At 40.3% G+C, this 17,165-nt stretch overlaps 1 protein-coding gene across 3 annotated transcripts in view; it reads left to right on the top strand.

The window, feature by feature from the left end:
• LOC144937913 (DNA (cytosine-5)-methyltransferase 1-like) overlaps positions 1-17,165 on the top strand; it is a 54,922-nt gene that overhangs the window by 2,249 nt on the left and 35,508 nt on the right. For 2 of the 3 annotated variants that reach the window (XM_078865516.1, XM_078865514.1), the window contains exons 2-18: positions 3,459-3,507; positions 4,568-4,675; positions 5,332-5,797; positions 7,594-7,696; positions 7,822-7,897; positions 8,191-8,237; positions 8,416-8,473; positions 8,658-8,741; positions 9,468-9,577; positions 10,245-10,363; positions 10,732-10,824; positions 11,301-11,452; positions 12,701-12,888; positions 13,896-14,076; positions 15,013-15,110; positions 15,886-16,042; positions 16,180-16,295. In XM_078865516.1, the coding sequence (XP_078721642.1) occupies positions 3,459-3,507; positions 4,568-4,675; positions 5,332-5,797; positions 7,594-7,696; positions 7,822-7,897; positions 8,191-8,237; positions 8,416-8,473; positions 8,658-8,741; positions 9,468-9,577; positions 10,245-10,363; positions 10,732-10,824; positions 11,301-11,452; positions 12,701-12,888; positions 13,896-14,076; positions 15,013-15,110; positions 15,886-16,042; positions 16,180-16,295 (2,205 nt within the window). The remainder of the gene's footprint in view (positions 1-3,458; positions 3,508-4,567; positions 4,676-5,331; positions 5,798-7,593; positions 7,697-7,821; positions 7,898-8,190; positions 8,238-8,415; positions 8,474-8,657; positions 8,742-9,467; positions 9,578-10,244; positions 10,364-10,731; positions 10,825-11,300; positions 11,453-12,700; positions 12,889-13,895; positions 14,077-15,012; positions 15,111-15,885; positions 16,043-16,179; positions 16,296-17,165) is intronic. The other variant, XM_078865515.1, reaches the window with a different exon arrangement.

Raw genomic sequence — 17,165 nt, 5'->3', positions numbered from 1 at the left:
GCTAAGCAGGATATATACGCGTGTTTAATACTTGGATGGAAGGCCGCCATGCACAATGTTATTAGCTGCTGGTTTATGTGGTGGTGGGGTTAGAGGTCAGTGCCACACAATCCATTGATTGCTCTGCTGTCCTCCGCTGCCACATCTATGTGTACCACCCTGCCTCCCCACCCTGCACTGACCTTTGTGGGGGAGTGTGGTCAAATAGCTCCCAAGACGGTGTGTGGAGTCCCCCCCCCGTCCAGAAATGTATTTAACAAAGGTCTGTGCATGTGGGGTCTTAAGTGCGGTACTGTACTGTGATGGAGAACTGTTGGCGAGTTGTCCTTGTGGAGGTAGTGCGTGTACGCATAAAGTTATCATTAGGGCTTCGGATTTTCTGTTAAATTTTCTTTAAAATTGTTAGTACTTTCTACCTGTCCAAAAGTGAAAGTTTTGTGGTGGTTCAATAGTTTTGCATTCCATGTATGTGCTGTATCATCATATCATACTGTAGTAATATATCTCGGTTTACATCTCCCCCGTTTATATCGTTTCGCAAATACGTCGTTACTTTATTAATACCATACCTAATTTGCGTTGCCTCAACCCACACTTAAGTTGCTGACCGCATCCGTTCTTTCTCATATCCGTCGCCTCAGCAAAAGCACATCAACCTGCTTTTGTTTGCCTCTTTCATCGTTTTGAATATAGTCCACCTTCAATAACTTGCCAAAGGTACATGCTGTGCTCTGTTTCCATACTCTGAAGTGCACGTGGTAGACTAAGGAGGAACTCAAGGACATGGATTTAGTGATTGCGTCATGCTGCTGCGTGCGGCAGTCGTGGTACTTTTGCATCTCTGATTAGTCCGGTTGGCTCCGGATGGTGTGAAAGAAGTCCTACATACATATTTTTTGCTCTATTCTTTTCGATTGGTTATCTAAATAAAATGACATTTAAAGCTTGACTTAAAGCTTTCGTGACTGCAGGAATTCATATTCTTGGATCTTTCGGTAAAGTTGAACCTATCTACGTGACTTTACCGAAAACCCCAAGAATATGAAATGACATTTACTTTGAAACCATGCAATTTTTGTAATATATGCATATAAATAAAATAATGTTTTAGACTTGTGGAGTAACCGTTTCCATTCAGGTCAACACAAGCAGAGCAACAATTTGTGCTGGGTTTTTTTGGGGGGCTTATTAATTTAATGGGGTTATTTGGTTAAAATAAAAAGTATAGAATTCCTGCTAATCGCCAAGTGACGGGCCATCGAGACATGAATCTCTTTTGCAAGAGGGACCTGGAAACAAGCAAATAATATTAAGTACAGAAGGCTCGGTTAAAATATACAAAGCGGTCATGAACGTCCATAAAATAATGGACAGATGTTTTTTCTTAACCTAGGTTATAAGTTAAGATATGGACAAACTGGCAAAGCTTCTAGGCAATAAAATACACACATGTAGGCTTTCAGGTTGAGTTATATATTTGTAAATTAACGTATCATAGTTGAGGTCATCGTGATCAATGCCATGGATTTATTTATGTTTGCTAGATCGTTAGTTATTGCAAAATCAAGACCCAACCTTCAAGGCCTACTTCTCGGCACTTTATGACCTTAGATCTTGATGGTTATTGTCGAATCCCATCCTTCATGGACCACTCTTATGGTCTCATCACCATCTGAATTGAAATCGGCCCCTTAGGTGCCATACTTGGCTTGCTCGCCTGCCATCCTTCATTAAAATACAAAAGTCCCACCCATTGCAACCTCCGCTTCCCGATTACATCTGAAGTCATCTTGCTTTGTTCTATTCATGTAAACGATACAATGGAAAACAATAGTAACCAGATGCTGTATTGTTTATGCATTCATGTGGAATGCAGTTTTTGATGGAATGTCTGTGTTCTTGGGTATTAGAACATTCTATATTTTCCCGTCGCAGATTATGTAATTTTGCATGTTGCAGTATGGTATGGCCTTGTTGAGCAAATCTGTAATTCATTTTAATCTGTGCTTTATAGCGACTACTATAGGTGAGACTGCTCGGACAATGCCTCGCATTGAGACTGCTAAAAAAGCAATGTGATAAACATCTTCAGTTTTTCGTGCAAAATAATGTGCCATGTTGCATGTTTGTTTACATTATTTACTGCATAATGTACTGCATAATATAGGATAATTCTTACACCTTCATACAGGCAGATACTGTACACTAATTTGTGGTTTGTCCTGTTTGCTTGGTATTGGGACGTTTTGTACCTGTAGTAGTGGGAACGTTTGCGTCATTGATGTCACCTATTGTCACCATTAAAGCAAATTGAACAGCCAAGCTGTGAGTCACTATGGCCCCTCGAGTGTGGAACTTGGGCTGAATCTTTTGGATTCTAATGCGCCCATCAAAAGTGCGTGCGTTCAATGGACTGAGACATTGCGTGGTTTTGTAGTTGTGTTAATATGGACAGACAGGCCACCACTGCCATTTCGGTGGCCTCTTGTCTGAGAATATTTCTGACACTAATCCATCCACGCTTCGTGTCTCCCGCACAGTCATGTGTGGGCTTGCTAAGCCATTGAGTAATTATGTCCATCAATGAAATTGCATGGCACAGTGTCGCTTGAAAAAACGGCAGGCATCGTTATCGTAATCATTATCGGGCACCTGCTCTCGTTGGGTTTTTAGAAATGTGTAGATAAAGTTCCCTCCCTTCTTGACAATAATGTGCAAAGCTTAAATATGCCAATATTAGTTAAACTGAACAGAATGTGCAATGTAATTGTAATGCATGTTTACTGAGGTTCGAAATATATCAAATTTACCATTTCCTTAAGCAAACTGATATGTGCAATATTGTCAGTTTTTCTTTGGTTAGGCATTGTGGTATTATTAGGCCATAGCACGTGGGTAAAACCACCGTTAACGGTCATTTTCAAGACTATAAAGATACCCTATTTCATTGAAAAAGCATTGCATTGACGAGATGAGTACATAGATATGGTCTAGGACTTCATAAATGAGTTGTAAACATTTTAGGAGTGCTAATGTACAGTGATGAAAAGAGTTATCAAGTTTACATTAATTTTACCTGGAGATGGAAACAAATAATAGAAGACAATGAGACGTTTATTCACAAGGGTGTCTGCCCTGGGTTATATCATACGTTTGATTTTCAAAATCTTTGAGGTGTTAAAAAAAGCTTCGATAACATGAATCTGAATTGCAGCAAAAACATCAACTCCTCAGCCATGATCAATCCACTGCTGGATGAAGGCCATACCAAGCTGCTACTGCCTCTCACGATCTTGCAATGGAACAATCCATCCAACACATGAACCTATTGAATCGCTCGAACTCCTCTGTTTGCGTTCTTTCATATATCCAAAATTATATATAGATAGAAAATAAAAATCAGTCGGATTATGAACAGTACTCATTGAAAACTTTGTTTTGTGTTAATCTGTGTGCAGGCTCGCAGAATTGGAAGAACGCTTTCGGACAGAATGTTTAACAGAGAAGGTAAGTTAAATGTACTCTAACTTTACAATTTGAGAGTCGCTAGGGCTGTAGTGAGAACAATTATACACATTAGAATGAATGTTTTAAAGCGAGACGCTTATTGTGGCTGCTGCACTTTCTATAAGATATAGCTGTATGCATAACATAAACAACTGCGTGTATGTACTTCATTCACGTATAATGGCATTATTTTTTTGAGCATTTTCACAATGTGCTCCCATCAGTTTTCATTGGCTGAAGAGACCAACTGTTCACACAATTAGCAAGTATACATATTTTTTATTAATGTTGATTTTTAAGCTCACATTTAATGCCTTGAATGGTACTTGAGAGAATAGATTAAGCATGGTTTCTCGATTTAAATATATTATAGTATAGGTATTGCTGATTGAACTGTTAATCTAATAAAGGAGTTTTTTTATATTAAAACACAATCTAATAAATAGTACAGTCACTTTATAGAAAAAACATATTTTATTGCAGTCCAGATAAATGTTACATCCTTCTGTCAATCCACTGCAGGATAAAACGCCCCTTAATTGTTTGACTATACTTCACGATACTACTCAGTTCGAGTTCAAGTTAATTTATTAGGTATAGCCCTGTGAGCCATGCGGCTCTTAAGTCGGGTGCAACCGCAACAAACAAAATATGAACACAGAATATTTAGAGCGACGACGCGTAACAGAAACATCCTGAAATAAACCAGTTGGTGAAGAGGAAGCCCTGGACCAGCTTAGATATCGCTCACACTGATGTGAGACATGGGTAGGCATGGAACTGTGTCACTGGGTTTATAGTGCAATGCACTAATCATATCACCACTTCTCCCTCCATGCAAATGCAACTCTACACATGTCACAGAACATTAAAAAATGCAAACATAACAGTATGAGATTAATGTTGACAGAACTTTGAATCAAATCGTGACCACAAATTGGGACAATTCCTTAAATCACTGAAGAAGTGAATCTTTCCATGCTTACCATATAAACCGGTATCCATAAAGGCTTTTATATAGCCCAAATGTAAGCTGTGGTTGACATCTTATTTCACACAGGGATACATGAAGAAAAAGCTGGGCCTGGTGCAACCTTTTCTTTCTGGAGAGGTGAAAACGCAGCTGGAAACGCTGCAGGAAGAGTTGAAGGAGGAAGACATCACAGAGGTAAAGTGGTAACACACGATCCATGCACTGTAGCAACACAGCACAATTTGAGACGTGTTCTTGCTTTAAGAGCGCCTATAATAAAAAATAGCACTTTAGTGTTTCCACGGCAAGGGTTAGTTCATCGCTTTGCTTTGACAATGCACCTCCGTTGAGCACGGTTGGCTACGTAAGGACTGAAATAAGTTCTACATACATACATACATTCAATGCACCTGCAACTCTAAATCGGTTTAACAAAAGCGATTTGTATACTGCTCACTTTACGCATCAATAGTAGTCACCTTTGTGGATTGCTTTCAGTATTTCCAGTTGGTATGCATCTCCGATGCAATGACAGACAATGACATACGTTTTTCCTGTGCCAAAATACCAGTTCTCCCTGTGCTTTACATACAGTGCAGGCCATGTCGGTCATGTGACCAAATTGACCATGCTGGTCAATGCAAGTTGGTTAAAGTGAGGAGCGTAGATGTGGAGTACAACAATTTATTTTGCTGAACTGCTGTCTACTGCCTACAATGTAGCCCACAACTTAGTTCATAGTGAGAGAAAAATCATAAGACTGCGTTATGTATGTATATTGAACTTCTTTCGCATTGTATGTAGCCAGCCATTCTAATCGTAGATGCCCCCACTCCCTGTACCCCCTGCAGAAGGGGTACTTAAACAAAGTTAAGACCCTTCTCCTTCGAGAGCTTCCAAAGCTGGAGGAAGAAGGCTCGGAAAAGCCCCACCAAAATGGTGCTGCCAAAAACGGCAAGGTGAAGCACGGAAAGAATGGGACCACGCACCATGCCGCCACTGCCGCCGCCGCCACCACCTCCACTGCCTGCAAAACAGAATCTGTGGAGGCCAACGGGGATGAGGCGGCAACAGAGAATGGAGACGCGCATCCCGCAATGGCCAATGGCTCGCCTGAATGCTCCGGCAAGGCAGTAGCCAACGGTGACGGGCTTGTGCTCGTCAAGTCCGATGCGGAGATGGACGATGGGGACATGGAGGGAGATGATGCTGAACCTGCGTCGTCGTCGTCGTCATCGTCCTCCTCCTCGGCGGCCTCTGCCGGGAAAACGCGGGGTCGCAAAAAGAAGCAGGCGGTCGAAGCGGAGAGCAGCGGCGGTGGGTGGGCACCTTGATAAGACGCAGCTGTTTTGTGGAATATTGAGAAAAGCACCTGTATTTATAGTGGGGAAAAATCACCAATTCGTTAAATGTGAATGTTGTATTGGTTCGTGAAATAATTGATAATATATACGTGTACAAGTTGTTTTGTGGTGAGATTTTTTATTTGTCACCCCATGAGAGTGGCCTTTATTAGTACATCGTTGTCAAAATACAATACAGTACTATGCTGATGTATAAGTCTAAAGTTTTTCTCAAGTCTGAAGTAAATATTCTTGGTTCTTTCGGTAAAGTCATGTAGAAGGGAAATAATAAAATAATTTGGAAAATGTTCTTGCTGTGGTTTTCACACCTGATGATGATTGCTTGTGTTGCGATCGAAACGTCGTGAGAATTTTTTTGTTTAATTTATTTTATTATTTCCCTTCTACGTGACTTTACCGAAAGAACCAAGAATATGAATCCCTGCAGTCACGAAAGCTTTAAATCTGAAGTAGATGTCAACATTTTAAATAGGTCTAAGAAAATCATAAATAATCGAGAAAATAGAAAAGTAATGAAGGGATAAAATATATATATGACATGCAGAACAAAGAATTGTCCATGTGAACACGTTTATGCTGATTACATTGGATCTTAAGAGGAACAGAATGTGTTTTCCCCTCTGCTATTTCAGGATAGTTGTTGCATAGCAAAATGTAATGCGATTGCAAATAATGAACTGCTGTTGCCATTTATTGTGATGCTTGTTAAATTAGAACATTTGCAGTTGGAAAACATAATTAAGGGGAAATTCACGCCAACCGAAATTTTATTGAGAATCATCTAGACTTTCAACCCGATCAAACTATACAAAATTCTCTTATCAAACTTTGGTTGTCAGTAAAATATTTTTACATTTTTCCTTCTGGAATTTTCCACACTCATGGGGTGTGCTTCGTTGTTCCTCTCTGCTCACCCATGTCCTGGGCCATCTCTAAATACACTGCAGTTCTTGATATTCTGGTTCACCACTTAAAAACACCTCATTCAATGTCCATCACCTTTCTTCTGATGTGGTTTTTGTCTCTTATTACGAAATGTGCTAGCCATCTGAGTCAGCTCTTTTTTCAACTAATTTTAGATGGGCACGACTCTTGCCTACTTTTCAGTATCTTTTCCAGTCCTGCAATCTTTCTACGCATCGTTAAAATCATTCCAGCATTACACTCAGATATTTTGTCTCACAGCTCGCTTTTTTAGGCGCATCTATTGGGATCAATCTGATAGCCCTTGCCCACTTTCCATCCTGCTCAGAGTGAATTTGTGCGTCACTTTCAGGGGACGCCCGAGCATTTATAGTGTTCTAGGAACAAGTAAATCTTAGTTTGGTGGCCTGCTTCCTTTAAGATGCCAACCTTCACTAATTTTCCTACTGGGATAGAGTCCAGTTTTGCGATTTATAATTCCTACGAACGGAACATTCACACCATTATCTGTAACAAATTCGAGATGTATAACTTTCACTCTAGATGAATACATATAGTTATAGTTATTCAAAAAACGTAATCCAGTGTGAGCAAGTTGAATATGTTAAGCTAATTACCTACATTGAAACCACTTAACTGGTTTAAGTGGAGGGGTATGACCAATAAATTAAGCATTTTTCATGAAGAACTATAAAGTGATACATTAGTTGCTGACAGTGTGCGAAGGTTGACACTCTGAACATTTCTCCTTGTAGAATTGAATTTCGGTTGATGTTCCGTTTTATACTTGATGACAGTTGAATTAACACATTTTTATATTCGCAGCAGAACTCGCAAGTCCCCGTGGTCGAGGTGGCCAGCGTAGCCGCAAGTCGGGGGCGGCAGCTGGGGGCAGCCAGCAATCCATTGCTTCAATGTTTGGAAAAGGGTTAGTGTCTCATGCTGACATCATGAACATTATCATCATGATCCAAGATCGTGCAGCCTGTCGTCTGAGAGAGGCTTTGGTTGGCGTGAGGATTTAATCGGTTTTGTCAACGGTGCGATCTGCAGGTCTGTAAAACGCAAGTCGGAGGAGGCAAATGGAAAGGTGAAGGAAGAAGTCATTCAAGATTCCCAGACTAAAGAGGTGAATATCATTTACTTTCATTTGCATGCTGTTCATTTGTTAAAAGTAGAAATACTTTGTGTGTGTGTGTGTGTGTATGCGAGTTGCATTATGCCCAACATTAATCTTGTGTTTTAATTTGAATCAATTAAGTAAATCTGGAATTTTCATTGCAATTCATTTGAGTCATTGTGAAAGCTGTACATACTGTTTTAATGGGGTTCCACTGTATAAACATTGTCATACGCATTAATTACATGCTTAGTTATATGCTGATTCTTTAAACATTAATTGTTTTTGTTGTTTTGATAAAGGAGGGTCTGGAGGACAAAAGGAGAAAAGTGGAATTGCTTGCTGAAAAGTAAGTAGGCTGTTGCTTTTGACACCTTTTAATTTCATGGCTTAGACAACTTTAACTTTCATAACGACACCCATATGTCCATCCATTGTGGTGATGCTGTATGACAACTGCCCCTTTTTTAATATCGCTGTATTGCATTACATTCTGATGAGTCCATTCTAAACTTTGGTGTTTGTAGGCCACTATTGCTGTCTGATGCACCTGAAAGTTCACCTGCAAAGTTCAAACCAGCAAGGGTATGTATTTGTTGGAGTGTATTATATGACATTAGATATGCTATACAGATTTAATATTCGCTAGCATTTTAACTCGCGTAAAGTAGTGGATTGCTTTTCCATTAACATTTCTGCATGAATGGCGTTTAAATTTGCTCATGTTTACGTCTTTATGGGTGGTTTGTCTCTTTCGCCTCACTTGAAGACCCCACCACCGAAGTGTACGGAGTGTAAGCAGTTTCTGGATGACCGTGACCTGAAATTGTTTCAAGGAGACCCAGATGATGCGGTAAGTTTTCTTTGTAATCGTTTCCCGCCTTCTCGCATTCCATTATAGGCTGATTTTGATGATGTCATTTAAGGGCTCAATTGTGTCAATTTGATAGTGTAAAGTCATAAGTTCACCACTCAGTTTTATCCATTTCACTTGTGTGTCCATTGTAAAATATATATTTAACTGAGGTCCTTACAAATATATATAAAACATGGCCAGTCCAATTGGCTAAATGGTCAGAATCTGAGCTGTAGAAAAAATCATGTAATTTTAGTCATTTGTGACATTCCCAAGCACATGATTTTGCCTTTTTAGATTTAAGGGTGACTGTTAAGGTCATGTTTTTTTTTCATTTATTGAAATAATCATATTTGACTTTGCCGTAGTGTCAATTGCCTGGCAATTCAAAACGTGGTATAATCCAGTAGTTCTCAACAATTTTAGTTTGTCGGGTCCTAAATAAAGACCATTTGTCCTCTCGCCCCATACCCTCCAAGCCCAAGCCTCACTTAAAGTATCTTTTGGCGTGTTGTGCATTCGTGTTTTGTCACTGCAATGTGGTGCCAATGGTTCTGCCTGCACATTAGCAACTTATACTGTACGGCATCCATGCCACAGCCTGTCCCCCACCCCCCCCCCCCTGAAATGCTATGATGGGGGTTGCTGAACCACATCTTGAGACATACTGGTAAGATGCATCAGATTTATTAGTGTAAAGTTTCTATCCTGTATTGTTTTCAGCTGGATGAGCCAGAGATGCTTACTGACGAGCGACTCTCGGTGTTTGAAAGCAACTCAGATGCGATGGAAAGCTACGATGACCTACCTCAGCACAAAGTCACAAACTTCAGGTAGGTGTTGCGTCGCAGCATACAACAAAGCATTTATTCAAGACTCATTGGTGTGCAAGTTAACTTAATATTCTTAGACAGCTCCTTGAGAATTTCTTTTATCTTTTGGGAAAATACAGACGTCAACTATGGAACATTTATCTGAACGTTTTAATGCCCACTTGGGATCTATCTTCTTCTATTGGTTCCAAATGATGTTGTTTGTACGTACAGTACAAACAATTTGTACGTACAGTACAAACAATCCCTGTTATTCAAAAAACAACTATTTCAACTGTAATGAAATCTGATTTATGTTTTTTTTTATTTGCTCATGTTATCATGTATGGAGACCAGCGGTGCAGTGGTTTGTGCGCTGTGCTATGAACCCAGTGACCTGAGGTCGATTGCTGGCCATGGCTTACTTCACCGACCCACACTGACCAGCATGGTACAATATACGTAAATACCCCCATGACTGCCAAAAAATATATAAATCTGGCCCACAGCATGGGTAAGCCGTTAATCCAGCAATGGATTTACTCAGGCCTGTACATTGTTTTAATTAAATTATGATCATTTATTCCTGTGTGCATTTATTGTAGACCATTGGTTGCTGAGAATTGCAGACTAATTGTGTTGCATTCTCTTTAATCTACGTGCGTGATTTGGTTATGTCCGTGTGCAGCGTGTACGACCGCAAGCTGCACCTGTGCGCATTCGACACCGGACTCGTGGAAAAAAATGTGGAGCTTTATCTGAGTGGAGTCGTCAAGCCTATTTATGATGAGAATCCCTGCAATGATGGTGTGTGCAAATCAAATAGTCATTGATAAAAAAATATATATATTTCAATGTGTACATAGTTTCCTTTAGTTTTCTGACTTTTCGAATGATGTAGTATGTGAATAAACCATACATTAGTTTTTCATTTAAAACATCGAGATCAACTCAAATATACTTCATTTTTACAGTCATGTTAAAATGTAACTTTGTCAAAATGTAACTGTTTTGTGATATAACAATGTTTAATTTGTATCCATCAGAAACGGTGCTCTTTTTAAAGATATGATGCAGCATTAAATCAGCATTGGAACTATAAATTTCATGTTAAAAGAATTGCAAGTTTTCTATAGATACGTTGCGCTAATGATGGATTTACTTTCTTTGACTAGGTGGCGTGAGTGCCAAGAAGCTGGGTCCCATTAATTCATGGTGGACTACTGGGTTTGATGGAGGAGAAAAGGCCCTTGTTGGCATCACCACGGGTAAATGAGCAAAAGAGTCCTTCTATAGCTTCAGGAACTCACTGTAATATTACAGTTTCTCATAATTGTGGATATAACTGTTCAATACACAGGCACACAATGGTACTAATTATGTGCATATGATTATTCAATTTTTTGTGGGTGCTGTTGCGCTTAAAACACACTTATGTAGCTCATTTCACATGTTGTTGAAAGTTTTTCTTGCTTTTTTTGCTAAGACATGCCCATGACTCCATTAACAACTCCACTCAGGTGATGTTTATTGGTAATTTTGTCAAAATGCATCTGGTCCATGATGCTTGTTTAGCATTCCACCCTCAGTTGTACCATGAACATTTTATTTCTACCAAGTCTTGCCAAGGGCCATGTGGTCTAAATTAGCAGTCATGTGATTAAACTAATGATTTACCAGAGGCCTTAGTTCTGGCTTGTGTAATTGTGTGTTTGATGCATGTCATCATGTACCTGTGCTCCAGCATTTGCCGACTACATCTTAATGAACCCAAGCGAGGAGTACGCCTCGACGTTTGCTGTGATGCAGGAGAAGATCTACATGTTCAAGATAGTCATCGAGTTCCTGCAGCACAACCGGGATGCCACCTATGAGGACCTGCTCAACAAGATCGAGGTCAGTCTCTTAGCGCAGGTGAAATCTGTAATGAGAACATTGCAAAATAATAAAAGGGCATATCACCGGATTTATGCATGTCCCCTTTATATATTATAATGCCACTGCATGTGAACGGTTCTCATGATAGGTGAGTGATGGTGCTGTGTGACTGATTTTAGTTATCATCTTTAATTGACACTGTTCTTGCTTAATCTATAAATATATACTTAGAACAGCGATAATCAACATTGTTGGTATGGTGTCCCTCACGTTGACCCTGCCCCCGAGGTTACGAACACCGTGTTGCCTCCAGGAAAAACACGGTGTTCGTAATGTATTTGTGTCATGTTGTGTATTCAAGTCCTTTGTTGCCACGACGTAGAGAAAAAATTCTCCCTGCTCTTTCAAAAATTATCCTTAATAATATCCATGCCGCAGTCTGCGCTTCCCCTGAAAGGCTTCCAGGAGGGCATGACGCACAGATTGCAAACTGTTGGCTTCAATCAAACTTGAACTGTTGTTTTGGATCCCAGAAAAAAGCATAGTTTATCATATATTGTTATACTCAAGACATGTTTTAATGTATACATCTCTACCGGAATGAAGACAATGTCAGTATTAATAACATATGTCTCGACTTTGTAAATGATGCGCATGAATGTGCAACGATTCGTCAATTTAAAATGTATTATTATGCTCATTGTGAGAATTAATTGTTGAGTTTGAAAATTATTTGAAAATAATTTTCCAGTGTTAAGGCTAAAGAAGTGAACAAAACTGCAAATGAGAAAAAATAACAAGAATGCAAACAAGACCCTAAAAAAGAGATGAAAGAGATTTGATTTTGCAATAAAATTGCGCTCCTGAATTGTGAAATTCATCAAATGACTGGAGAAGTTATGTAATATTGTACAACAATTGTTTTAATCGGCTGCTGGATGAAGGCCTCCTCACACGATGAGTCATTGGTGTTATTTGACCATACTTCACGCTGATCAGTGAGGGTTTGTGAATGTGAACTCGACCGGTTGAGATACAACTCGCCACTCGTGTTGGCCTTGGCCCGAGAATAAAGGCAAGTTCATAGAGTAGTGCTCGAACCACTTCACCAGCGTTCCATTACAAATTATGATGTGAGATTACTGATCAAAAATGGATTGTAGGCAATTGCCTCTAAATGCCTTTTGTGAGATGATAAATGAGTGAGTGAGCGATGAAATGACTTGGCTTTCATTCGTTCCATCTGCCTGCATTTTCTTGCACTAGACGACGGTGCCCCCGTGCGGCCTTAGCTTCACGCGCTTTACGGAGGACTCGCTGCTGCGCCACGCGCAGTTCATTGTGGAGCAAGTGGAGAGCTACGACGAGGCGGGAGACGAGGACGAGCCGCCCATTATCATCACGCCCTGCATGCGCGACCTCATCAAGCTGGCCGGCGTCACACTCGGGAAGCGGTGTGTGCAGGCACCATCGCGCCTCCTCCCTTTCTGTTTTTGGTGCCTCTCTTTTTCCACTGTACAACTGAGCCGTACAGAGCCAGACTGGCTCGGCACAAGAGGCGCCAGGTTTTTTTTTGGTCATGACGCATGTAGATGATACGATGACACCATCTCCTCCATGTACTATCAAAATCTAATGGGGGGCCCATTTATCGTGAGTAGTGTTTTTTTTTTTTACGACAAAATAATCCTGAATCTTTGCAGATCTTCAAAGCTAAGTAAGGATTGGCCTGGTTACTACTTGGTTTAGGCTGTGAGGTGGTCAAGAGATGACCATATAGCAATAGATTACATTCACCTTTTGAGTGTTGACTCATAAGAGTCATGGGTTTATTCAGGTTCCACCCAATGCAAAGCACTCGATTATGGAAATAAACAAAAATCCAATGTGTCGGACCCTTCTGAAAGGATCCATCGTGGCTTGGCTAAGTAAAGCAAATTATTAGTAGCAATGTATCCGGTGTTGAAGTTATACAATTATACTACCGGTTAAATGCAGATCAGCAGAGGGGGAAGAGGCGCAGATTGAGGTTTGACCTGCCCTTTAACCCCTTTACACTCTGGACAAGCATGAAGACGACTGGTGCCATTTAGGTATGCATGGAAACCTGGTTAAAATGGTGCTGTAAAATAGTAGCCTGTAAATGTTCTGTGCATAGCAAAATAAAATTCATAAATGTGTCCTTTGTTGAATGTTGTAAAGCATTTTTTATTAGTATTGGAATGACCTTCTTACAAGTGTTGGGAAGGAAAATTGAATTCCCTTCGAAAAGTGCCTGGATTTGTCTTTCTTTTACAGTCAGTGAAGGACATGCATTGTGAGGTGAAAAAATAGCTGATGAAGTTTTGGGAGGCAGAGATTTCTATGACTGAATGAAAATACCACATGCTTTAAAGGGTCTTTACAATCTCGCATTGTTTCATATTGTTTATTCCCCCATTCTTGATGCTCTCTCTTGCAGGAGAGCCCAGCGTAGGCAGACCATTAAGCACCCGACAAAGATCGCCAAGGACGCCAAGGGCCCCAGCAAGGCCACCACCACGCTGCTCGTTCGGCAGATCTTCGACGAGTTCTTTGACGAGCAGATAGAGCAGCGGGACAAGGAGAATGTGATAAAGCGCCGCCGCTGTGGGGTCTGCGAGGTAATGCTGTGCAACAGCGGCGACGCTGTGCTGGAAGAAAGCAGCTGTGATGGGTCAACTCTCCTCTGCCTTACAGTCGAGCAAATTTTGAGATATAGGGGCTGTAATAATGCGTTGATTCATTTTAATGCTTTCAAATTCACACTTAATGCTCACCATGCGTGCATGCATGAATGCATCTGATATATGGTCTTAAAAAACTACAACGTGTGAGTCATAAGTAATACATCCTTTTAATGCATGATTCCATGCGGATTTTGTGAGCGATTTGATATATACTACATAGTAACTCGACATTTCCATATTCATCCGTGCAACAAATTTGACAGATTTGTCACAATTCATGTTTGCAATGGGAATGAATTCTGTTTGTCTTGCTCATTTGTATACATCCATACTTCAGTCTGTTAGCATAAATGTTGCATAAATAGCACTTTCTGTAGATTCATGCAACTGAATAGTATAGTAACTATTTCCGAAAGTTCATTGATTTTCTGAATGAAATCGTGACCCAGAATTGAAACGATTTCGCAAAAATCACACAGGTCGTGAACCGGCACATGATTATTACGTTATCATCACCTCTTTATATTTCATACATTGTCACAAATTGCAATCTAATTATTTGCAGGACAAGCCAAGACTGAAATTATTGTAAAATGTAAGTGCCATTTCCTATAAATGACCTATATCAGAGCCACTCGAGCTCTGATATCCAAATTATTCACTAGTTGGTTGTGTATCGTATCAGTAAGTCAGGTATGGTAGGGCAAGGTCAAAATGCATATTTTAGAATGTATTCGTGTTACATTTGAATAGTGTAAATAATATGCTTGAATATGTTCTATATTGACCGAGGTCTAGTTTGTTCTGACTTTGGATCTGTTAAGATATAGATGGGTGACAAGGTTCCTAAAAGTGTGTTTTATTGTGTAGGTTTGCCAGCAACAAGACTGTGGGAAATGTTCAACCTGCAAGGTCATGCCTAAATTTGGCGGAATTGGACGCTTCAAGCAAGCCTGCATGAACCGGAAGTGCGTATCCCATTGCATTCTGTGAACACACGTAGTTCTCTCGCTGCCTGTATTCTTTTAGTCGGGTTAAATCTTTGGCCAGCGTTTGTTTAGATTTATGTTATTGTCTATCCTTGCCAACTAAGGTTGAAACCAGTTACGCATTGTTATCCGTCCACCCATCTATAAAGGGGTGGGTTGGCACAGTAAATTTTGACTTAAAGCTTTCGTGACTACAGGAATTAATATTCTTGGTTCTTTCGGTAAAGTCACGTAGATAGAAAATAAATAAAAAACCACGACGTTTCGATTGCAACACTGTCTTCATCAGGTGGTGAGAAAAGATGAAGACCGCTTGTGTTGCGATCGAAACGTCATGGTTTTTTTCCATTTATTTATTTTCTATCTACGTGACTTTACCGAAAGAACCAAGAATATGGGCACAGTAACTTATAAAGATGATCCAATATGAACCAACCTGTAGTATAAAGTTGTGTTGCTATTTGAAACCAGTCCTCTTGAAGACAATACATTGAACAAAGGATTGCAAAAAAGGGTGAGTTGCAAATATGAAAATGTTTTTGCCCTGACATCTACCCATCAGCTTCAATACTGCTAATTAAATAATTCCAAAGACAACCCCATGTTTACATTAATTAGCATCATCCTTCATATGTTTTTTTTTTTCTCCCCAAGTTCTGACTAGATTAGCCACCTTGTTTATACCAATTTGCACATTCGTATTCGTATCGCGTGGGTTGTCAAGTGGTATGGATTGCTGCTGCTGTTCGACCAGGTGTCCAAATATGGCCGTGAAGGAGGCTGAAGAAGATGAGAACTTTGAGGAGTCCGACTCGGAGGAGGTGAATAAGATCCATCAGAAGAAAGTGACCGACATCAAGAAAAAGAAGAAGTCCAAGTCTCAGATTTCATGGATTGGAGAGCCTCAGAAGGTAAGGTTTATGCATTGCATGCATAGGGCACCCAGGTGGCGAGATGTCATCTGCCTCGCCATTGTATTGATTGACCATGGACTGCATAGCATGTGCCATTGACTGCTATTTTGTGCGTGTGTACGCATGTGGTGAAGACGGAAACCGAACGCAAATACTTCCAGCGTGTTCGTCTGGATGATGAGGAGCTGGGTGTTGGAGACTGTGTGGTCGTGTGTCCAGATGACCCTTCTAAGCCTCTCTTCCCAGCCAGGTAGGGAGGGTACCTAACGAAAGTACTACAGCATAGGTTTTCGTGGTTTTTATGTATAGTTCTCCGACATGTTTTCTGGTTGGATTGCACGTTGATCGACATGACGTTTTGCTTCACGTGCGGGGATCTTCCTCGGTTCTGGATCTGACCTATGATGAAAGCTTAACATCAGACATGCCAAAACACACCATGCAAAATTAGAGCTGTGAATTTAATATTATATTCTTAATTACGCTTGGCCCTTGGCTTGTAGCAATATTGAAATGTTTTCCCAGTGGCCATGAATAAATGTCATGTTGATTTGTGCATGTTAAAAACCAGAACATGAATAATTTACTTAAAATAAATGTCAGGCATACTATGTGTGTGTGTTAACTGCATTGTAGATCGAGATGTTGTCGAAGCCTTGTATTCCACATGTTAACTAATGCAATGTTACACTGGTATTTTGCTCTCTCTGGATTTGTATGGTTTAGTACTGGTGTACATGGCCTAAAAAAAGTGAATTTATAAATGTATTCATGTAATTAATTACCAATAGACCCAGATATTGGAAGCTGAGCGTGACGGCTAGGTTTATTGCTTGGATGGGCAACTCCCACTGTTTACAGGTTGCCACAAGTGGCTGTGGGGCTACGTGGTCAAAAGCAAAATCGATCTTGTATTGTATTCTTGATTCCATCCCTATGCTCCCTGCGTTCAACCACCTGCATGACATAGGGGAGGCCGAAATCCAACGGTGGATTGACAAAAGGTTGTAAGAGATGGTGACCTAGGATGCGAGATTGGCTGCGTGCTGCACATCTCCAAGCCTAATACGGTGTGTCGTTGATTAACAGCGTGCAATGGATGAACTGGACTTGAATTGTG

This window comes from Lampetra fluviatilis, chromosome 20, assembly GCF_964198595.1.
Source record: "Lampetra fluviatilis chromosome 20, kcLamFluv1.1, whole genome shotgun sequence".
Taxonomy (NCBI): Eukaryota; Metazoa; Chordata; class Hyperoartia; order Petromyzontiformes; family Petromyzontidae; genus Lampetra; species Lampetra fluviatilis.
The sequence above is the reverse complement of the archived record's forward strand: the minus strand, read 5'-3'. Positions and strand labels throughout refer to the sequence as shown.